Genomic DNA, 24,724 nt, shown 5'->3' with positions numbered 1-24,724 from the left:
AAGTAAAGTATAAAGTAACAGTTATTTAAGATCTGTTCCAATTCTGGACATTACTTCCAAACCCAATATATTTGCTATCAGGCATTTTTAGTGGCACCACTTAGACTACAAGCAGGTTTAAATGTTTAATGTTTTCTATCTACTAAAGCTGAAGCCAAATTTGACTATAATCTGTTTTTAAGAGGGTACTGCTACACATACATACATTTTAGACTAGTGTCATAGACTAGTATCATAGTGCTACTATGATATTACAGCCAAAGTCTATCTGTTCTGCATCGTTACTGTATTTGCTTGAGTTGTACTGATACATGTAATTTTTCTAGTTCTGTGACAAATCCATGGATTAGGGACTTACCAAGAAGTTTTATGATTTTATCATAGATATGTCTGAGCCATATTAATTTCAGAGTCCTGTGGTACTGGGGAAGTGCAGGGTGGCCTTTGTGAGAAGAAGGCTGCCCTGTTCCAGGCCCAGCCAGGACAAGCTGGCACAGCAGAGCCCCTTAGCCAGGCTGGTGGCAGCTCAGTGATAACCCTGGAGTGGTCTATACCTGATGGAGAAGATCCACACTGAAGGGGTTCCTAAAGAACTGCAGAACTCCTTGGAATGAGCTCAGGATGGAGCAGGGCAAAAGAGTGAGGAGGGACCAGCAGAGATTGCCTGTAACAGGCTCATCCCCCCCACCAGCCCAATCCTTCCACCATGCAAGACAGAAGTGTCAGCTTACACAGGGGTAGTTTTAGTCCTCTACTACCCTACTCTCAAACTAATTTATTGCCATTTCAAAGTAATCATGAAGTCACATTTCTTGTGCCTGTGATGGCAATTGGTAGCTGTTTCTTACCTTGACCCACAAGTTCTTCCATCAATTTTTCCCCTCCTCACAAAGGAGCCAGCCAAGGTTAGCCCAGCCCTGCCAGGTATTGGTGACATGGGGAAAGCACCACATGCTGGAAGGGGCTCCCCCATAGCTACCCAGCACCAAGTTAATCTTGTTTTGTGCTGTGCTAGTGGGGTGTGTTTCAGATCCATTTCCTAAGTGTACCAAAGAACACAAAACCCTCCACCTTATCAGACATTGCTTTTTAAAAGGTCTGTATAATTTATTATGGAATTTGAGCTTTTAGCCATTAAGTTACAACAACAATGCATAACTTGACATTCTTACAACTGTACATACACAATGGAAAAGACAAGTGCTTAATCCAAACAATGCAACCAAATTAGTTCAAGGTTACAATAAAAGACTGCTGTGAATAGTTTTTTACAGACTAGCAAATTCAAATAGTTCTCTGTAGGTATATGTTTATAGTAGAAGTAGGTGGCTTCAAAGTTTTGGAGTTAAGCTTCAGACTAACAAAATGATGGAAACTTACTCTGTTCTTCTGAATTAAGGATATGCTCATTTAAAAATGCAGTAACATTACCATGTTTCAGATGGTGAAAAGGAGCTTCTGGTCCAATGGAACTATAATGGACAGTCTCAGGCAATGCACTCTTCACACAAATACATGCAATTATAAAGGCATTCTATTTTAAAAACTTTCTTAAATCAAGTTTTGCAATACAGTAGGATATCTGAGGAGAGATCAGGACCCATACTGAACAAAACCAAAAGCCTTCAGCTTGATTTGTGCACTTTTAATCAATTCCAATTCTCAAATCTTCACATATCACCTGTGAGAGAAAAGAACACATCCAGTAAAGATCAGTCTTAAAGACATGTTACAATTTTTTACAGGCATTCAGTTAAAAAAAAATTAAGCTGACATTTCAGGAAGTGTAATTCAACATGGCCCTATTATAAAGCTGCATCCTTTCATCTCATCCAAGGGGACAGTCTTGTTGGACTCTGCCCACCTACAACAGGCTGGTTGTAGAGGAACCTGGCAGGATGGCCAAAAAACCTGAATGACCATTCCCAAATCAATAGGTAATTAAAAAACAGCTTTGCACACTTGACAAAGGTGCAATGGTGTTTCTCTGTGCCAGTTACAACCTAAACAGGACCAGAATTCCCAACAGGTCAGCTTTGGCAGGAGTATACTGGTATGCACTTTATTAAGTCAGCATGGATTACAGGCATTTCCACTGTAGGCAAATTATCCTACAACTCCTCCAGTAGACCTCCAAAATCTAGCCCTAATTACTGGCAACAGGCTACTGGACTACATTCACATGCAATGTGGGGGGTAAGAGGCAGGGAAAAGGAGTTACTGCTATCCTATCAAACTTGTCTAGTACATGCCAAGAATCTCCTCCAAGCATTGCTTAGAGCCAAAGAAGAATCCAGTCTAGCAGTCATTAGTAAAAGAAAATCCAGACTTTCCAGTTAAATTGGTACTGCAAGTAATTAAACCATGAACATGCTTTTAGATCTGAAATGTCTGTGGTTCATTTTTGCTTGCTATCAAGTCTGAAAGACAGACAATTATTTACTACCAAGTTTTTTCCAGTTTGTCATATGTAGACTATTATTAATAAACTAAAATTTCTAAACAAAGAGGGGCCTCCAGTTTTTTCTTTAAGACAGCACTCATTTTGACATGTTCATAGCTCCTTTTGTAAAAAAAATTAAAAAAAAAAATTAAATCACTTAACCTCACTAAATTTCTCCCTAACAGAAAGAGCAGCAGTAGCAAACCATACAATTAACACAACACTAATAAAACTTATTCCACAAAAATCAGCATCCCCTAGTCCTGCTAGGGATTTTTCCCAAGTGATTTATTCAGCATCACCATTGAGGGGCTTTAGACTTCCTGTGGGCTCTGCAATTTAGCTTTTTGTATAGTGATACCACAGGAATGTCTCCAATAAGCAGCACTCTGTCTGATTACAGCAAAATCTAACAAAGGGACAGAGGTGTCCAAGACAAGTTCTTGCATGTTTTATGTAAACTGTGCAGCTAGGAAGAGAGAAGTGATGAGGGCAGGGGGAGGCAGCAGGAGCCCACAACACACACAGCTGCAGCTCCCACACTAGGTAGGACATGGCTGAAGCAGCAGAGTCAGATTATAGCTTCCCCAAATGGAAAAGAAGGGAGTCAGGAGGCACCTACCCTACAAAAAGGAGTGAGAGGTGAAAAAAATCACTCATTAGTTCTGATCTTCATACAAGCTTTTGGTAGGTAAAGTGTTAGAAACTAGCAATACCAGTTTGATCCAATTTAATGGGGATCCAGATTAGCAAAGTCTGTGCACCTGTATTTACCCACAGCAGGCTACATCCGTTTACTCAACATAACAGACAGGCTGGAACAGCAGGTCTAAACTTCTCTTGCTACGGTTTTAAGCTCCCTAGATTGTCTTTTTCCTGCCCTGTACTTTTCATCCTACCTCTCTTTTTACTAATGCACACCAGCTTTTTGACTGAGGTCAGACTAGTGATTCGCTTCGGATGATTTTTGTCATTGTGCTTCCAAGGAGAGCAAACTGCTGGCTGGAGGCACTGCAATTCGGCCTTTTGTCATCACTCCTCAGCAGCACAGCTGGCCTCACAAGACTTAACTATATCAAAGATCAACTATGTGCAAACCTATTTGACTGAAACAACTGTAACTATTTTTGTGAATGACTGAAATGAAACAGGTGCAGTGCCAGCATGTGAAACAGACCTCAGGAGTCTTCACACTCGGGTATTTTTTTAAGTCAGCACGCACCAGATTTTATAAGCAAACTTTCTAGTTTGCAGGTTCCTTAGGTTTTCTTCCATCTTTCTGCCAGATCTCAGATTTAATTCTTAAGAAAAGCCTTTGGTTTTATAGGTATTACATAAAAGCTCAAGTACTTACCACAATTCTCCTCTCCAGAATGAATACTGTGCTGTAGGTATCAGCAAGACACAATCCACAGACTGACAACACTTCTCTTGATAACTTCTCTTTTGGTTCCTCTTTGAGCTAGAATTTAAACCCTCTCAACATTTACTACATCAATGTTCAGTTTTGTGTTAAAGAAGAGGGAGAAGACTTAGTTTTTAATACTGAAGAGATAGCTAAAAAGGCAGTTCTGGAAATGTTGATAAGCTTCTTTTGGAGACGTAAGTGTCCCTACACATTGTCTGCTTTAGTTGTGGGTTGTTTATTTATTTGTTCAGTTTTGGAGATGGCTGGTCAGTCATATTCCATTCTCATGTGCTTCTTGTAAGATAAAGGCATCACAAAAACTTGCACCTGCTGGTGACATTAGAACTACAACCTGACAGTTTTCCAGTAAACCTAAAAGTTATACTCCTACAGGGAAGAGGCAGATTTTTTTAAGTAGGCATTAACAGGAATTTTTTTTAAGGAAATTTAGGGTGAAACATCTGCTCTGCAAAGTAGAAGTTCAGATTATATTTTCCCCTCTGTCGTTTCTGGAACATTCATTTTAAAATTAAAAAAAAAAAGTTATTGCTTCTGTTGAAGCTCAATGTAAGTTAGAAAAAGAATTGCATATTTTCTTAAAAACATTCCAAATATACATTTTAAAAACAAAATGCACTCTAAAACAAATGTCTAGTGAAAGACACCGTTTTAAGCAATCTGTAGCAACAGCTTTACAAAAGAAAATTGAGGAATGTAGCATATTATTTATAATATGACAATGCTAAAATCCTAAACAATTCACTTAACATCCTTAAGTAATGTTTTAAATATACATATTTCTTTACAAAACAGTTTAGCAATTCCTTATACCACTTACAGTATATAAATATTTGAATAAGAGGTCATAATGGGAGATGCCAGGGTTTATATTTACTCTCAGATGCTTCAGATTTCTTAAGTGTTTTACTATAAGGCACAATACTGCTAATCTAAAAGAAAGGAATAAAAGCTAATGGCAAACCCAGTCAGAACTCCTAATGTGGAATATCCAAGAGAATTCCAGCATCTCTATGCAAAGGAAAATAAAAGCAAAACAAACCCAACCTTTGTATTTCTTAAACCGTTTCAATTTGTACATAAAGTGGGTCAGGATGGGAACAGGAGCAAGAAGAAATTATGTAAATTCTTATAAATAGACTAATAAATATATTTTAGCCATAATTAGCCCTTTACCTCTGTTTTAAGATTGAAAGAGGTAACCAGTGTGCATATACTAAATGTCTACATGCTCAGCACGTGAAGACCACCTAGCACAACCTATTACTGCCAAATTCAGTATAGAAAGCTAGCAAGATGGAGAAGGTTTCCTTTTCTCAGCGTCCACTCTGAGTAGAACACATTACAAGACAGAATAAGTATTTGTTACATGTTGCAACCAGCAATTTTTCCATCACAAGAAAAGGATATGCAACATATCCATTAAGTTATTTGATTCCTTCAAGGTTAATGTCTTTTCTGAGAATATTCATCTCCAATTACAACAGTTCAGAACTTTCAGAACATTTTAATAGTCATAGCTTGTAAGTGTTCTTCATGTGTACATACTGAATGTAAATAGTGCATCCAAAATATTTAACCATTACACAGTCTACATTATTTTCACTGCCTAGTCTTCATCTTTGTTACAGCCCTCTGGAACACAATGACATTGCAACAATGCTTACAGAAAAAGGGTTATTGCATTTTTTTTTTTAGGATGAGACATCCAGAGGAGATTTTATAAAATCCTCCTGTGTACAAAATTCTTAGTTATTAGCCCTTTTGGAACACCAGCTAGAAAAGTTTGAAAGGTAAAATAATTTACATTGTTATTTTTTCTGTTCACTAGACAAAAGTCCATACTAATTAAATAAAAAAAAATAGTTCTTCAACAGTCTATTCAAGATATCTTCCATGAAGCAGTTCAGTGGGAATTTCCATTAGATAGATGTTCTCCATGCCGGTTATTACTGGCATCCACATCTAGAAATCAGGAATTAAAAGAAAAATTTTTTGTTGTTTTACCATTTTAATATGCTTTATCTTGTTACATTAATTCATACTCTGGCTAAAAACTTCATACTCATATATACCTCAAATTCTTGAGATTCTCTGGGTAATCCTCTTAAGACACTGCTTACACCTTTCTTTCACCCAAGTTCAGTTATTTGATGCTTGACAGAGTTCCTTGAAAATCTGCTTGTATTTTTTGAAGACCAGTAGTAAGTGACACCACTCAATCTGCTCTGCACTGCAGTACTAACTGCTCACACCAGCTAGAGAAGGGCTTCTAATGCAATGTCTAGTGCTAAGATTTGTGCAGTGAAACGCTGAATTACTTACCAAGCAATGCTGTGGTTTCCCCTGCATCCTCTTTTAAGCTGGTACACTGCAATACAGACTCATTAGTGGAGGAAGCTGACAATTCGCTTACTTCGTTTCTGTCATCATCTTGCAAAGCAATACTCAGACTTCCGACTGAAACGCTGCCACTTATGGATTCAGGTATTGGAACTTCAAGTACATCTTCAGGGTCCCCCTTCAAAAGTAAACATATTTAGCTGTCATTTTTGTCTACCATCAGACTTCAATAGTCCTCCATGTCACCTTTTGTAACCTCACCTTATTGGAAAAACAACCATTTTTTAGCTATTACATGTGCACTCCTGGGAGTAGTGTTGATATTGTCCACTTTCAAGGTTATTGTCTGACTGCAAGAAGGAAAGCCAGCCAAAAGAGAAGGCATTTCTCCAAAGCCACCACAAAGCCAAGAGCAGAAACAGGAAAAGTCCACCCAGTCAGCCTTTTGGATGGATTACTGCAACACTGTAGCAACAGTATTGCTGAAGGCTAGGAGCAGGCTCAGCACATACAAAGTCCCCACTGAGGAAACTTACTGATTCTTTGAGTTTGCAGAAGTCTCCAAGACCTGTTTTTTCACTATAGTAGTTGGCCGGGTTTTTTTTACTAGGTTGAACAAACATTTACATCAGAACCAAATTCTGTCCTCCTCTATCTCCAGCCTAACTTTAAGTCTGTTCCAAAAACACTGACTTGTCACTTTGCAGGAATGCAACAAAGGCATCTATTTCACCTATAGTATAGCACAAGCTATACAACTCTGAATTAATTTTCAGAATGGATCAAAGTTCTACACATACAGTTCTGTTTCTACAATTAAACAGACTACCTTCATTGCCATGGATATACTGATGTTAATTATACATAAGCAATTATATTGCAGTTTCAGTAGGTATTCTTTTTGCTTACTAGCAAGTATTTTTTCCTTCTTCAAAGAACTAGCAAAGGCCCATCTTAAATTTTAAGAAATTCTGGGCTGATTCTTTCTTTAGCATCAAATCAGCATAATTTAAAACATACTGAATTTTAATGAGCTACAGACATGATACAATTGAACACAATCTTTACATTTGCAGACGGGAGGGGGCATTAATGATTTAGTTTCCAAAACTTAAACAGTTAAATAAGAACTGAAACTACAAAATTCAGTAATGCTCTACAAAATCAGTCAGACGTGCTGAAATGCAGAAATTTTATGTTCTTTCTCTCATAAAAAATAGCATAATGAAGAACTAGATCACTGAAGTCTGCTCTTTACAAAAGCCACGTCATAGGACTTAGTGACTTTTTTCTACTTCAAGCCTTTAAAAATGTAAAAGCATCTGAAGTATTTGTTGTCCATAACTGAACTGAGCCTTGAGCCTCTCTGCAGATGGTTTAGTATATTTCTATAAGGCTGCACATTCTTTTCTGTAGGTTCAGAGCCCAGTGCTGAGAGAAGCTGCCTTGCTCTTTGCACTTCTTTTCTTCACATCAGTAAAACAATTCAGGCAATGGCTCCACAGACTAGACTGGGCAACCTGGATCAAACTGAAAACTAAGCTCGAAGAAAATTCCTGAATGGTTTCCCACATTATTAGCTTCAGTGAGACTTGAAAACGGATGCAAACACAGGATCCATTTGCCTCATTTCATTAGAAAAATGAACTGGATTTCTCCATTTAATATAATCCCACTCAATCTGCTTTCCAAAAATCATTTTAGCCAAAAAGCAGAGGAGTTATTACTGCTCCTGGTTGGGCTTAGTACCAGTATCCTCTGCCACAGCACAAATTCAGGGAATATAATTATTCCAAATATGCCAGTATTTCAGTTTCCAGCCTGTATTCAAAAGGAATACATATATATATCCTTCTGCATATAACACAAGATACATCAACCCCAAGAATTCAATGGGGGCAGAAACCAAGCTGCTAATATAACAATCTTATAGTAGCAATAGCTATTCCACATGACAACGAGATTGCAACTCCCAGGTAAAGTCTGACTTAACTCACAGAAGCATCAAAATCTGGTATATACATATTACATAGCAAGAGTATTGTCCCCTTTACCAAAACAAAACAGTAATTCCTAACACTCTTCCACAGATCTGGTAAGTCTCTGCAATGAAGTAAGAGAAAAGGTAGTCAAAACACAGACCTAGTGTATGAAAGGAAAGGCCCTGAAACCAGAAAACCAGCTCTATTTTCTAGAGATCTCTGTAGATCAGTAGGAGATAAGAGAGGTATATTCTTGCCTATAGCATTTTAGTGGAACTCAAGACTATTTATCAACAGTGGCTGAGTAACCTACCGCATGTGTCTTCATCTCTCTTTTCTGGTGCTGTCAGAAAGAAATGAGAGCACATCATTTTCTCTACTTAACCAATTACTGGTGAATGTCTTTAGGAAGGTTTTAAGTACCAGCTCATTTACAGGGATAAATCATGGGGCATATGTGGAAGTACACAAACATTCTATGTAGAAAAACTATAATTTCTTCCTCTGAATCACATTCTCAACAACATCAAATATATGTTCTAGATTTATTTAATTCAGTTATATTTTTGCAGCCTGAGCAAACAGTCTCACCTCTGCTTCAAATTCCTTAACATCATCAGCTGGAGATAGAAAATACTGGTTATCAAAGAAGATTCATAAGCTGCTCAATATATTTAAGCTCTTGCCTATAAAATTCCCCTATTTTCTGGTTCTCATTCAATTACTCTTTGCATCTTTTCCCAGCTTCTCAAGTCTTGTCAAATAACAGCTGCTCTCATTCTGAACAGTTACATGAAGTTCGCTTCCTAGACTGTACTTCTACTTTGAAGATTAAAGTAGTGTGCAACATACCCAGTATCCCAGAGCTTTGATAACATCAAGTTTACACATTGGACAAGTTCGGTGGTCCAAAAGCCAAGGATCAATGCATGTTCTATGGAAGATGTGCCTAAAGAAAAGAAATGCTCTTTAGAACTTACCATGAAAGCCACACACCCCTCCTTCAAACAGTGAGCAAGTTAACACATTAAAAATAAACCTTTCCTTTATAATCTTGACAATTAGCTGCTGCTCAATTTACTAGTACAGACATGGTTCTGGAAACCTTTTGGTTCATGCCAGCTTTCTGAAGGGGAGATGCTAATAACCACAAAGACCATGCAGTTATCAGTTCAACAGTGTACAGTTCTAATTTAAGCAAGCTCTACTTCACCCCTACAGTTCTCCCAATTGCTCCCTTGCCCCCACATACATATGAAGTGCTGCATGGTCTCACAGTGCCCTTCAGCATTTAACAGGCTGTACAAATTGCAGCTTCAGCTCTGGCACCAGAGGTTCAGAAGAATTTATAGAAAATTCATCCCATTTCTTCAGAAAAACATGCTAAAGAGTAAAGAATAACTATGACAACTTACTTGCATGGCAGAATTCGGACAGTGTCCTTCAGTTTGTAGTTCTCAATACACACAGCACAGTTTTCCACATCAACATCTAAACCCTAAATATGGCAACACATTTAAGTATGTAACATTCACACATTACAGAACAAGCTTTGTGTAATAGCTAGCTTCAAAGACTGCAAAATATATCCAATGGTATAGCAAATAAAAAAATCTACCTCATTTAATTTGAGATTCTATCAAGAGGTGATTTGATCAAGTTATCAAATACTATAAGCAGCCAAACCCAGATTTTCTAATTTAAATAACTATACATAGCATCCTAAGTAATTCAATAAGTCTCATACATTGGCTTTGTTCATGGGAGCACAGGAATGTTTCAGATGAAGGTAGCTATAAGATGAAAACACTTTAAGAGATCAGCACAAATCAAAGTGTGCAACCTAATTCTGAATTACCAGTCCCAAAGATTTCCAAGAGCAGGAAGAGATTTTGGGGGTTGAATCCCACAAACCTCTTCTTCACCTTTCTTCTACCACATCCTAGCAGATATTCCTTCATAGCCAGAAGAGAAGACAAGTATGCAATTTGGGTTTAAAACCTTCCTCCAAGTTCACACTAGACAGAACATAATTTCCCCACTTCCACTTTTATCTAAGGGTTAAATATCTTTTCTAACAGGTTTTACTGTCTTCTTGAAGCCATACTTAGAGTTGCAGTGTAAATATGATGGATAGCTCCAAATACAAGAAAAATAATCCAATTTTAATTGGGCTGCATAAATTCTAAGTATTAGAAGAACAGACAGTGGGAAAACTCCTCTGCTTTCATCCCCAAAAAAGTTAGTAGTTTTGATTTACAACTTATCAAAGCACTTCAGTTTCAACACAAACATGTAAACTAATTAGTTCTGCAAGGAAACTTTCAAGTTCAAGGCCAATATTTCCCTCCTTTGCATGCTATCAATTTACACAATTAATGCCTTAAATTCCCAAGTAAATCACATTAAGACTGTTTTTTTTATGTAAGCAAAGTTACAAAGTTAAGAGAAGTGCTTATTCTCTAACAAGTTATTTTTTATCCTGTACAAGAGGCAAAATCCAAGCACACCATATGTAGCACATACTCAAATGAGTGTCCATTTTACAATAATCCTATAAGCTTCTCAGGAAAAATCTACATGATAGTAAATACACTTTCAATATATGACCTATTTTTAGTTAAATATCTCAACCTCAAGTGGGGATAACTGTACTGCATCACAACAAAAGAAACAGGCTCTTTTTAAAAGTCTGAAAGGAAATATTTAAAGAAAAAATGTACATTTACAGAGTAAGACAGGACAAATGTCCAGACAAATTTATACTAGTTCATGAAAATACCTCTGCATCAGTAAGTTACATAAATTTGCTGATAGCAGATTGATTCAAATCACATTAATGAGATCTACCACACACAAAAGCTCTATTTTAACAGAGAGATTCTAACCTTATCTCATTCTACTCTTCTTAATGAACATGGCACCCACAGGAATAATCAGCATAAGGTGTAACAACAAATTCCCCCATTTTATTTACTTTAGTCAAGGGTCTATTTATTTGAAGGAACTCCCTGTATAATGCAAAAATCACACAATACAAATCTTATTTTGAACATCTTACTGAATATCAATTTTAAAAGCTCTTAACATCTTCTGTGAGGTTTTTAACGTACATCACGACCCTTCTATGTCCCTTTCTTCCTACGCTGACATTATGCTTTGATAGTGCTTTACACAAGTTTGGGTTCTATTCTGTCTTTCTTGATCTCTTATGTCACTATTGTATGAATTGAAGTATGAATATCCCTCTGTTCACAGCTTGAAATATATGCTAAACTCCATCAAAAATAATCTAATAAAAAGTAAGAAATATTTGTAAAACACTATTTAAGCATGTTGAAAGCATAGAAGGAAAAGGCAAGGAAGTTCAAAGACATTTATAAAATTTTTTAATTTTCAAAACTGATTTACTAAATTAAGGACATATCCTCTGTAGCACATGACCTGAACGGAACAGCTTCTGCTAGGCTACTTCTTTTAAAGTTTTTACATATCAATGTCCTTTCTCATTTTGATTTTATTCGTAGACTTAAGAATAACCTAATCCTTGTTCTTCATCTCCAAATAAATCAGTCCTTAAATAAAAACTCATCAAGTAAGACAAGGGCTGAGGGGGAAAAAATTAGTATGTAGCAGCAGAAATCTAGTCAGAAGCTAATTTTGCATCCAGGATCAGCACTCCTGAAACTCCAACTAAAATATTTTCTTTCAAAATGTTGGCTTTTCTACTTCAGTTATTCTAATACAGCTGAGTTAAGGCCATATGCTGTCAAAGCCAACTTCCTGAAAGCTGCTTTAATTTTTAGATTAGCTATATTTCATAACATAGAAATACATTTTAAAAAAATTATGCTTCAGGTTAAGCCTACACAGCTCCTTAACATATTATATGTCAAAAGATGAAACAAGTGTTTTATTTTTAGAAGCTTTTTATATTTTTAAGGCCTTTTGATCAATAAGGTGATGAATGTTCTTTTAAGAACACAGAACATTACATCAGCTCTAAGAACTGTGCGGAAGTATTTTGCAATCCACTTGTTGATGTTTTCAAGTGCTGAAAAGATAACAAATGTTTCCTCATCTCTACAGTACCAGTCCCCTATCATTCTATATAACCAGGTATTATTTGCAACATAGTAGCCTTAATTTCATGAGTACTTCAAATTTGACTCCTTCATTTTAAATTCTGCCTTTTAAGCCTAGGCCCTGACATAAGCCTAGAATTGTATGTCACAGTGCAATTATGTTGTGGTAATTTTAGTTTAAATTCTTTGAAAACATTACAACCATTTTTGAAACTTACAGCAATAACTAGAGACACTGAATTACCTTTTCTCCACGTTTCACTGTATGCAGCTGAAGCTGGCTGATGGCTCTCTTGGTTTCCTTCCTATGTCCCTTGAAATAAGATTTTAAGTGTTAGTATAGACAGTAGTTTCAGGAATTATATTTCCAAGTTTTTAAATACTTTCCAGGTGGATTACTGAGTCTTCTAAATACGTCTAAAAAATTAAATTGATCTCTGGGCAAAGAATTAGTTTATAAAACATTTTCAGGCAGCAGTCAGTTGCACCCCAGAGGCTCTGCAAGCGCCCTGCTCGCAGGAGCAGCCCCAGCTGTGCGGGGTTAGCCGAGCACACCGGCAGTCCCGCATCCCGACTGCCCTGCTGGCATTAAGGCCCTTCCCACACAGGAAAGCTGAAACCCGTGTAGGCTTTAGAGGCAAGCAGAACTGTAACCACAGCCATATAACCAGACCTTCCAGTTAGGCAGGCCCATGAGCAAGCACACCGTGCATTTTGCAGCAGCCTGGGAGAAGGTGGAATCCTGCCAGGCAGCCTACAGCTGACCACCAGGTCAAAAGGCTGCTTGTAGCTATTAATACTTCCCCTCAGTTAAACGCTGTCTGCTGCACTGGACAAAGCTTTGCACTGAAAGGACACATTATGCAAAGGAGATGACAAGAAAGGCTTTACAGACATGATGCACCATACTGGACTTCTATGCAGTATAATTATGCTTAGAGGGGAAGCAAGATAAGAAAGCAGTACTGTAGTTCAAGACAAAGTGCTAGCTACTGCAAGAAACTGAGAAACTAAATACTCCCAGTTGACAGATGCTGACCTGTCTAGCAGCAACCCTCAGTAAAGAAATATCATAAAGGAATAAAAACTCCAAACCCACAATGGCAGCTTTTCTCTGTAAGAATTATGATGACATATATAATTTTACAAATGTATAGTTCTGAAAATTGTTTTTTTATTTTTAATTTTTTATTGTGTTAAAGATAAGTATTCTGAAAGGTCTCCCAGAAATGGAAAAAACCAGCAGCAGAAGCCTATTCCACCTCTTCAGGGTTTTCTGCACAGTCCTGTTTTCATCTTCAGTTGCAAGGAGATCTTCTATAATTTTACTGCTAAACTGATATTAGAATATCAGATACTAAGATATTAAGATACCCATCTTCAGTTAGCAGTTACACTGCAGCTTGCTTTAAAACAGAACATATTTAACTCACAAGTTTTACTTCTAATTGAGTCCATAAGCCAAGCAAAACAAGATTTGGGTTAGAAAGTGGCTTTTTGTTTCCAAAATTCCTCTAAGACTCTTAATGATACATCTCGACTAATATCATCAAAACTTTCCAACTTTGCATCATTTTTATTTTCAGTGGCTATTTTAGAAGAGAAAGAATTGAGAAAAGGGCATAACATCCTAATGCTAGACAGTTTCATTTGTTTAAGAGGCATTCAGATGACAAGCACTGGCAAAATCTACTGGCATTTGGATGACAATAGCAAAATTCTATTAAGAGTCTGTGGCACAAGTTTCTTAGAAACACCACATTCACATCCTTAAAACTAAAGTACACAATATGATGCTTCATAAAGCACGTGAAGTTTCCTCTGTGTGAACTATTTAAAAGGCAACAGGAAGAAGCAACTTTCTTCACTAAACAACTATTACAACAGAAACACATCCCTTTTCTATAAATGCTTCTCAAAAATTTTCTTTTCCCAAAAGTATTCTCAGAAAGTAAATGCTAAGATTTAAAGTTTAGTAAAAAAGACTCTAGGAAACCAAAATTTCAGGGAGACTACAAGGTTAGCCAATACAGAAGTCCTGTGTGTTATCCTCAGTTATTGAAAAGAGAAATTAAGTATTTTCCTAGAAGAGTCCTCCAAGTCCTAAACAGAGTTCAGACTTATGAAAGTGAACAAAAATCCCTTCCTTCCTCCCGCTAAGCTAGAATCTACATCATCAAGGAAAAGGCAGAAGTCCACATGCTAAGCACTAGTTGAAGCAATATTTTTTCTTGAACTGTGGCTAAAAAAAAAAAAAAGAACCTGCAAACGATAGAGCTGCTGATGTTCATGGAAGAACCTATCTGCAGTAGCTGAAAAGCAGAGGTAAGTAGCAGTCTAAGGTATTTTCAAAATTCAGATGGACTTGCATCCTCAACAACTCCATATAAGTTGTTCTCTTGATTGTAGAAGTCCAAAGGTCCCTTCCAGCTTAAACGGTTCTATGATAAGTACTTTCCTCAGGGGAAAAAAGTAAAGCTGGCTTTTTTTTTTTTTCTTTTAAGTACAGAAATGTGAGAAGGGCAAATAAGGAGCAAAATTACTCCTTCCAAACCTCCTCAGTACTCTCACTGCTCTCAGTACCTTGAGTAGCCCAAGAGAGCTGAATCTCACCACACATGCACCTTCTAGGCTGCTGTAATTCAATAACTCTACAGTGGAGTTGTAGAATTACAAGTACCAAAAGTAGTTTTCATAAAACTTTAGAACAAAAAATTCTACCCTGAAGAACTTGTGGGGTTTTATAAGAAAATTAAAAAAGAAAAACTTACCATGGTCTCTTTTCATTAAAAAAGTCTGGTTAGTGAAGTTAGCACTTTCAAAATGAAAATTACTGAAGAATGAAAATAATTTTTCATGTCAAAAGGAAGGAAGTTCAGTTAGGTGACAGATCACTTAAGAAGCTGTTGTTGACAAGTGGCTAAATGTATTTCTCATTACTTCATATGAGCATCTAATAATTATAACTAGTCAAACTTGTGATGCCAATTAGCATAGTGCTTATTAGCCTCACTGACTGTTGCTGAGCAGCATTCACAGTTAGCAAAATAGGAAGAAGGCACAGATCTTCAAGAACGCTCCAATAAACAATCAAAGTTAGGCAACTGATTTGACACAAGAAGGAGGTAAATACTCTTAAGTGCCATTAGCTCCATTTACCTGGTTTCCAAACTGTGATCCCGTATAGAGGAAACGCTGTATATAGTAAAATATGAGCCAAGCAAGGGATATAATCATCATGGTGATGAAGGCGATGGCTACAAACACAACTGATTGACCACTAATGTATTCCTGCACATGTCGTGTGCCAACAACAATACTCATTGTTACTGGAATCCCTCTTCGTACTGGCTCCAATATCTCTATTCCTTTTGGATAGCCAACCATTATCACCACTGTATTTCCTGTTCCTGTTGGAGGGAATAAAAAAAGAAAAAAAGTCAGTAGTCACAGTAACAATGTAGGTATTCTTGCTTGAGGGTAATTTGGCCTCTTCAGTTAAGATCAGCAAGAAAATTTATAGGAAAGCCTCCAGTGCTTATTTTCAGGCATAGCAGAATTGATAGAAAGTTTACTGGTAAAGAATCCTTTATTTACTTTCAAAAACTCTCAAACACAAGATAAAGTTCAACGGATGCATCTTTACTGCTCAAGGCCTATAGTCATCATTCCACAGTGAGGTAAGATGTGGAACCATGCAAAAAACCACACAAGTCACACACAACCCATCTCAAAGCAGTTTAAGTTCTAGCTTGCAGCTCAGGAACAGCTGGTCTTTCATTTGTCAGCGTGGGAATTTTAGTTGCAGATGGAGACAGTATGTGAACATCACAGAGAGACACTTCAATTTAGTTTGAATCTGAATCTATAGCCCAATTACATTGGATATTTAAACAAAAGAGAAAAATATTCATATATTTAATAATAAATTGAATAAGAAATTATTTTAAACATTGAAATACTTACAGATTCTTTAATACTAAATATTCAAAATGTAATGAGACTTCATGACAAGGACTTGTCAAGAAATACTTTGTGACTCTTTTTGGGAGCACTGAACAAAAGGATTTTTCTAATGTATTAGAAGTCTAGAGCTCTCAATTCATATGAAAGAAACCAAATTTCAAAAAAAACCCCAAAACCTTTAGGCAACATACTACTACCAAAACCAATAAGATAATTACAAGACCAACTGGCAAAATCCAAAGGCCTCTGTGACTGGTGTTTTACTCCATTTTTTTTTTCTGGAAGAATACCCAGTATTCTCAGAAATACTGGGTTACACTGCAAGCAGTGTAACAAAGAGTTGAACTACACGCCAAAATAACTCCAAGTATTACAAAACAAATTACAGATAAATATATCTATTAAAAATGTCACATTTTCACTGTTCTATTCTATTTCTATTTGAATAGTTCTTACTTGGTGTGTACCAACACTGCTGCCACCTTGGTAAGTCACAGCTTCATAGTTTACTTTGCTCTCCTAGCTCTGAGAAAAAGTGAAATTAGTCTTGATTCAGAGAGAAAAGAAGAAAAAGAGAGGGGTTTTCCGACCTGAAAATCTAAAGCTGTAATGTTACTGCTACCTTTTCTAGATTCACAAAAGACCACCTACCTGCAACAAGACCTCCCCTGAAGGGTTAAAGCCTTTTTCTCTTCTGGCTGTGTTAGATTCCTTACAGAGAAGCTATGCCAGAAGAAATGGCTTCCTTATTTATAGCATCACATCAAATGGGGATTTTCAAAATTCAAAGCTGCACTCTGGCCTCTTACTGCTAAGACAAAGAGTTATTTGCCTGAGCTACTTAAACCAAATTCCTTTATTTGACGAAGGAAAAAAAGCTGTCAGGCTGTGACAGCTTTTCAATCTGGCTGCTCTGCTATCAAGTTAGCAGAAGTTTCCCTTGTGTATGTAGAACTCTTCCCTCCATAAGGCATATATAGTTTGGTCTGGATGAAAACTAAAGGTTCCAGGCATTAGCTGAATAAATCTCCCTTCTCAACTTCACCTTAACACAACCATCCCACCTCTGGTCACTGACTCTAAGAACCATTACACCTGTGTCTGCCAGATCCAGACCCAGCAAAAAAGTGTTTTTTTCCTAATAGGGTTCCAGTTACACCAACTTGTGCTTCCCCTCAGGCACCCCACTCTGCTCACCAGCAACACCCATCCCATCTAGGTTGCCTTGCTTGCTGGGTGTGCTGGGAGACACAAAGCAGTGAAGGTGAAGACAGACAGACAGACAACAAGCACCCAGGCTCCACTAATCAGTCCTGCTCACCAACAACGTATTGATCCACATGATACCCCAAGTCCAAGCATACTACAACTTGGTTAATTAATATTGTTCTCTCTGAAACAGCACAAAAGCACTACCAGAGAGCTTCATGAAACTCAGAGAAGAGTGTGAAACGCTCTCTGACCCTGCACAACTCCACAAGGAGTTAGCAAGAAAAAAACATATGAAAATGGGAATTTATCTTACATTGCTAAGAACTGCTATCCTCATACCTAAATCAAGAAATTAGGTCCTGCATCTTTTATCAATTTTAAGAGTTACAAATAACAGGAGTGCCTAAGGATGGCCAGGGAACGGTACAAATGTGTTGGAAAGATTTATGTGGTTTCATCCAAGCTTAAGGAAGAAAAGAAAGTTTCAAGATTAGAGGCAGCCTGGATTTTTAATCAGTATATTTCCATATCAATCCTGAAATTTTAAGTCAGTTTAATCCTGCTATCTGATTCTCTGCACTATTTCTAATTATGAAGTATTTAAAAAAAACCACAACAATAAGTATTGTCCTTCTCTGCTTTGTCACCAGAATGCCCAACTATCAGACAGCTATTTCCTTGAAATGAAAGTCAGGCTACTTTTGCACAATGGCTGCTAGACAGTGTGACACCTTCCACTTTTAGAATTAACATTTTAAAATAAATACCCATTTAAAGCATTTTAACAGTTTTAAAGATTTGGTGATGAACCTGCCATAAGAAATACATGCAACTAAACACAGAAGCCTTGAAGGTCATGAGACAGAAGGGGAAGAAGAGAAGAATAATTGCAATCCATGATTACAAAAGGAACAAGAGCAGTCCCAGAGAAGCAGTTGCCCTGAGCAGCCTGTAACACTAAGGGTTTTAACTCATTCCTTGCTAATTTTAGCCTGCTGTTCTGAAACTCATTATTCAAAGACTGAAATGATGGTGAGTCATTCCATCAACTTCTTCAACTGCCACACAACTCAGACACCTCAAATCACATTTATAAAGAAAACTTCAAGTGTCATATAAAGGCATCTACTGAAAGCATGCTGTATTGGCTTTGCCTTTCTATAACCTTCTAGTTTTACAATAAATAATCACATTTTTACTCTGCTAGAGTAAACAATTTTTTTTCTAGGTTTGATTGATGCTTCAGTGAAATTGGGTCCACTTGAAATTTGGTCTGTGCTTTTTACCATTATCAGGGCTGGAAGATCCTTAAGATACTTGGAAAAAAGGGCAAATTTGGAACTCTGAAGATGAAGGTATGTTTCCTGCCATTGCAGACCGTTTTACTGCTACAATTCCCAGTATTTTCTTCCAAAAGGAAACCAGCACTCTACTAATGAAAAAGAAGTAGGACAGGTACAGATCTTGATTGCAGGCACACCAAACTACATTTACTCTCATTCATGCTTACGGATTAAGATATTTTTCTGTCATCCAGAAACTGATCACAGACACACCCTTCTTTTTGTCCTCCTGAGCAATGTCAGAAAGCTCCCAGAGTTCCACCATCTTAGTAAAAATGTTTAAGGTCAGTCCATTGGTTTATTTAAGCACAGGCACCCTACTAATACTGCCACAACTAACACCAAACAAATGCTAACAGTACACTAACAATCTCATAACAAGCTTTGTCTTAACCATCTACCCCAAACTCACCTAATCCCTGGTGCATGTTGTATTTTCACCTGCCTCAAGGATATATAACCACTGGTACACATACTCTTTCCACCTGAGTTCCAATACATACGCCCTTTTATCTATAAGACAGATATAAGCAGTTACTGCTTCTTCAGAACAGCATTACTATCTCAACATCATACAGTCATGTGTTACTAAAGCTAGCCACTGTCCTTTCAGCAGTTACAGTACCAGGAGCTTTCAGTAGAAAACAGCAGTAATACAGAAATTATGCACCATTTGAGAATCCTGAGTAGTCCTGCAAGCAGTGTAACAAAAAGTTGAACTACATACCAAAATAACTCCAACTCTGCTGCTTTGGAGATGCCAAGAACTTATAGAATTGTGAGCGCCAAGTAATTTACATCTGTTTTGTCCAATACATGTGCATTAAAAAAACATGACAATGGAGGAAAGAACTAGTTGGATGTATGTTGGCAAATCAAAGACCATTTTCATTATGTAGCCAGTCATACACTCAAATTAAGTCCCAAGCTTCCCTTAAATCCACAAACCATGAATTAAAGCCCTAATCCAGGCCTACCTCAAACTATTACAGCCACTGCCTCCCATCCCTGCGTGTCAAGCAAAACCGCATTTCATTCCACAGTCCACAATAAGGTAACTTATGTTCTGATCAGGATCACCAAATCCCAGCTTGGGGGGGACACAGAAATGGTTGGGTGCCCAGCATGAAATATAACAGGAAAACTACAGAACCAGAAGACCCTTTTTTCTTTCCATTGCAATATACCTCTGCCTCACCCTAACTTCTGAATCAGAACTGAGCCTCTGACTCTCCTTAGTCTGGTCTCTACCAACACTCCACACTTTGCCTCTCCAGATTCCTCTCCAACCCACTCCCAGCTAATATTTAGGTGCAATATTTATTTTGGCTTTGGAAAGCAATTTGAAGCTTCTGTATTGTATTAAGTTCACCATCATCACCAAAAATGAACAGAGTTAGGACTGCCTGCCAAGTAAAACTGAAGTCTGAATTTATATAGTTCAGATTCAGTAAATGAAGTACAACTGCCCAAGTAATTTGGGTAAAATGAGAGGTTTTCAATGGAAAAATCTTCTCAGCCACACATGAAATTGTGTCACTATTACTTTCCTCGAGGAGAGGAGTCATCCAGCATTTTGAACAATGTAATTTGGACAGAGAGCAAAGGCTTGAAATGAGACACATCAGTAGAGTCAATTTGCAGAACCTTCTTTTGGAAGAAGGGGCAGGATTTCAAGGCTACACATTGAAATTCTCGACTCTCTTATTCCAAAATTTTAGTTATAATCCCTACTCACTGCACTCACGAAGATTACAAGGTGAAAAATACAGATTATTTGGAACATTTGTTCTTTTTTTAAACACTTTGACACTAGCTATAAGAAATCATTTCTTCACCTAATCAAAAACCTTTCTTTTTACTCAGGGTGAAACATGCCTAAAAACACCAAAAGACAACCAAAAAAATAGCACACATGTATCACATATGTCCCAGAAAATTCAAAGTGCAAGGTTTTCCAGGAGGAGAATGAAAAGATGGCACTGAGATCACAAAAGCTGCCTATCACCTTCACATAATTTGGGTTGCATCTGTACCAGCCATAACCACTGTTCCATCTCACATCATTTTCAGTGCCACTAATTGCAAACGCATTAAGCGGATTTTACTTATGCATGTAACTCCACTCCTTAGTAACTGCACTGCAGATTTCCCAGAGTATTTATCCTCAGCACTCCTCCCAGAAGGAAAGCTTGCTTCCTTATGTGCCAGTTCACAGAAATGAAAATGCAGATCCTGTTAACCATAGCTTTACCTGGCACATTCTCCCCTGCCAGTCTTCCACAGACCTTTCCTTCATCTCCCTTCAAATAGCCTAACGTTTAAAACACCAACAGTACCTCTTCCCTTTATTCCCAAAGTGCACTGAAAGTGTTTAAACATTTGCATGTCTGAAAGTGTCAACCATGAAACAAGCATTTATGACTACATCCCAGCTCATAATTATATTGCAATATATTATAATCCCATTCAAACAATCGTAAGGTCAACCTGCATTTATGAAGTCAGTATAAATACAAATGTATTTATACATATGCACTATACCAAATCACACTCTCTACATAGGTGGAACTTTCATCAGCAACATTCTGCCAGTTCAAGGAAAAAAAAACCCAATAAGCAGTCAGAGAGCTCTTTACACCACTGGCAGATGTAACTGTACTAGTGAAGTCCAAAACTAAGTATTAAGCCCAAGAAGGTCTTCTGTACCACAAAGATGACAGCAGAAAAATTTTTTAAAAAATTATAAAATAAGCAAAATGGGAGAAGCAGAAAAAAATTCAACAAAAGAGCAAATAATACTTATGAGAGATTACAATGGGGAACGGAGAAAAATTAGGAAAAAAATTTGTACTGATTGCCCAATACAGGGTGAAAACAAAAAAAGAAACTGTTTCAGATGAAAGCACTATTACACAACAAAGTATCTTAATCACCACCTAGGATCAAAACCAAAGGTTCATTTTATCTAGCACCTCACCCCCACTTTCACAGTGAACTAAGAATACGAAATGGGCCAGGCTGATCTCAAGCAAGCAGCAGGCTAAGAACAATAATCATGATTCCAAACCCCCAGTTGGTGCCACTGGGTATTCCAAGAGGAAAGACGTGTTTTCCAATAAATAAATCACACGTGCAATAGAGCAACAGCTCCCTAGCTGAGATTTTCAGCTTACTACACTAAGAAAATAAGCTTGTTTCCTTTAGAAACACATTATGGCTTTACTTCATCCAAGTCTCTGGTCCTTCCCTTCCTCACAAATAGCAATGAGAGCCCGGGCACCAATAAACTCATTGTAGCAAAACCATGTGAAGCACACATTTACAGATTTTTTTACTTAGTTTGCCTTGTCTTCACATCCTCCTCTGAAGACCTTCCAGTTTCTCAAAAATCTACAAAAGCAAACAAATTTTACTGCCAAGTTTTGAGGCTTTTTTCACCTCTTTGATTTAAGCATTTAATATTGTTATAACCATAAAAATTCAGCAAGTCTTTTGTGTCACAGCCCAAGCGGGGACTGTGGCGACAGAACATCTGGATTCCTATCTCGGTAAAAATCACAGAACCTTTCTGCAGGCTACACAGTAGCAGCAGTACGCTGAGACAAGCCAACATCCTTCTCCAGGATTCAGTTTTCCTACGGCATTTGCGAGCGTTTAAGGATTACCTGATGCTTACACCTCTCACTCTCGCAACAGACCTGCGCAGGAGAGGACGATGAAGCCAATACAACAAAGCCTGTTCTAAAGCTATCTTCAAATAGCTACAGCTCTTCCTTCAAAAGCACCTGAAGGCATCTCTGGGATATCTGCTGCGTTTCCACAAGGCCTGCAGAAAGCGGCCTACCTGTGACTGCTGGAGCCATTCTGCCAGCGGGTACCAGGCAAGAAGGTATCGCTAAAGGAAATCCAAGCCTCCCACCCAGTCTGCCACACGACTGCCGGTCCCGATGGCTGTGCCGCATTTCCTCCCTGACGCCCGGCCCGTAACTTGGGAGACAGAAGACGGTCCCGGCTTTTTCCCTAGCGTGGCTTACAGGAAGAGAAAACAAAATCCCGGTTTTCTGTACCATTTTTACAGGGATTTCTGCCTCCCTACATCCCCACTCCTCACCACGCAGAGCCGCATCACCGATGCGGGCCGGCGTTAGACAAAGCGATCCCCTGGACCCCTCGGCGGGCGCGGGGAGCTCACCCAGGTGGGACATGGAGACGGTGCTGTTGCCGAATCGGGCCTCGTTGTAGATGACCACAGCGGCCGCCCGCTTCCGCGCCGCGTTGGTGACCTTGTCCTTGAAAGTGCAGCCGCCGCGGGCCACCAGGGCGATCCAGGTCGGCGGGTCGCCCTCGGGGGTCCCGCGGCCACCGGGAGGCAGCGGCACGTCGTAGTCGGTGTCGGGGGCGCAGCCCTCCATGTGGCGGGGCGAGGCGCCGCGGGGAATGCCCACATGGCCCCGAGCGCTCTCCTTGGGCGAGCTGTCCCCGTAGCGGCCGCTCTCCGTGCTGCCGTGCACCGTGCGGTTGCTGAGCGGCTCCACGTAGGCCGTGCTCACCCACGCCGTGTACCACTCCAGCGCCCGGGCGCCCGCGCACGGCGGCGGCGGCACCCCCAGCGCCACCAGCGCCGCCGCCACCAGCGCCAGCCGGGCGCGACGCACCATGGCCCGGCCGCCCCCGCCGCGGACAGGAGAAGCGTGCGCAGGTCGCTCGGCCACCGCCGGCGCGCTCTGCCCCGCGGCCGCTCCGCGCCGCGCAGGTACCCGCGGTGCCGCCCGGGGCGGAGCCCGCCCGCCGCGGCTGAGGGTGAGCAGGGGGCCGGGCCAGGCCGCCCCGCCCCGCGGCATGCCGGGAGAGGGGGGGCGGCACACAAGGTAGGCGGGCGGGGCGAATGGCGGCGCGGGGCTTGGGTCCGCCCCGGCGTCAGCTACAGGGTCTGAAAATCAATTGGCTTGGAAAAGACCTCTGAGATAATCGAATTCAGCCTACGATCGAGCTAGATGTCAGCTAGACCATGGCACCCAGTCCCACGTCTAGTCTTTCCTTAAACACTCCGAGGCCAGGTGACTCCACCGCTTCCCTGAGCAGCTCACTTCAATGTCTTACACCCTTTCTGTGAAGAAATTCCTCCTGGTATCCAACCTGACCCCACCCTGGCGCAGCTTCAGGCTGTGTCTTCCTGTACTGTCGCTGGTTGCCTGGGAGAAGAGGCCGACCCCCATCTGGCTACAGCCTCCTTTCATGTGTTTGTAGAATGGCAAGGTCTCCCCTCAGCCTCCTTTTCTCCAGGCTAAACAAACCCAGCTCCCACAGCTGCTTCTTACAGGACGTGTGCTCCGGCCCCTTCACCAGCTCCACTGCCCTTCTCTGGACCAATTCCAGCACCTCCATATCCTTGAATTGAGGGGCCCAGAACTGGACACAGCGTCGAGGTGTGCCCTCACCAGTGCTGAGTACAAGAGGAGAATTACTTCCCCAGCCCTGCTGGCCGCTCTATTTCTAATACACGCCAGGGTGGCCATTGCCCCCGGTCTGCTAGGGCTGTTTAAGGAGCACAGCTCGGCCCCGGCCTCCTGCACGCAAGTGGTGCCCACGGGGATCAACCTGAGGCGCCTCCTGCCCGGAGTGGCCACTGCCCCTGCCCGGCACCCGCCTTCCCCCGCCACCGAGCCCTCGGGGGCTGCTCGGCCTCAGACCCTGCCATGGGGCGGTCCCGGGTCCTGTACAGCAGCCCCGGCAGTGACACGCGTCAAGCTACATGAGTCACCACCGCACCCTCCGGGGCACACCTCGCCCTGTTCGAGGGTGCAGCATAGCTTCCTGAGGAGTAGAGGGAGGCTGGAGCGCCAGAAGCAAGGACACAAGGGAACAAGAGGTGGCCGGAAGCCAGCAAAGAACACAGCGGTGCACAGACATGCAGGGGAAAG

At 39.9% G+C, this 24,724-nt stretch overlaps 1 protein-coding gene and 1 non-coding gene across 2 annotated transcripts; both read right to left on the bottom strand.

Annotated features, from left to right (window-relative positions):
- Positions 1–1,082: 1,082 nt before the first annotated feature.
- RNF149 (ring finger protein 149) lies at positions 1,083–23,656 on the bottom strand. The gene is made up of 8 exons (XM_054627988.2): positions 22,996–23,656; positions 15,439–15,689; positions 12,524–12,592; positions 9,610–9,692; positions 9,047–9,143; positions 6,195–6,390; positions 3,798–5,834; positions 1,083–1,681 (listed from the first exon to the last, which is right to left on the bottom strand). Exons 1-7 carry the CDS (start codon positions 23,642–23,644, stop codon positions 5,776–5,778), a joined length of 1,404 nt encoding a protein of 467 aa, XP_054483963.2. The 5' UTR covers positions 23,645–23,656; the 3' UTR covers positions 1,083–1,681; positions 3,798–5,775.
- LOC129117735 (small nucleolar RNA SNORD89) lies at positions 3,375–3,487 on the bottom strand. The gene has a single exon (XR_008533898.2). It is a non-coding gene; the product is annotated as a small nucleolar RNA SNORD89 (small nucleolar RNA).
- Positions 23,657–24,724: the final 1,068 nt, after the last annotated feature.

This window comes from Agelaius phoeniceus, chromosome 2 (assembly GCF_051311805.1).
Source record: "Agelaius phoeniceus isolate bAgePho1 chromosome 2, bAgePho1.hap1, whole genome shotgun sequence".
Lineage (NCBI taxonomy): Eukaryota > Metazoa > Chordata > Aves > Passeriformes > Icteridae > Agelaius > Agelaius phoeniceus.
Note: the sequence above shows the minus strand (reverse complement) of the source record. Positions and strands in the feature narration are given on the sequence as shown.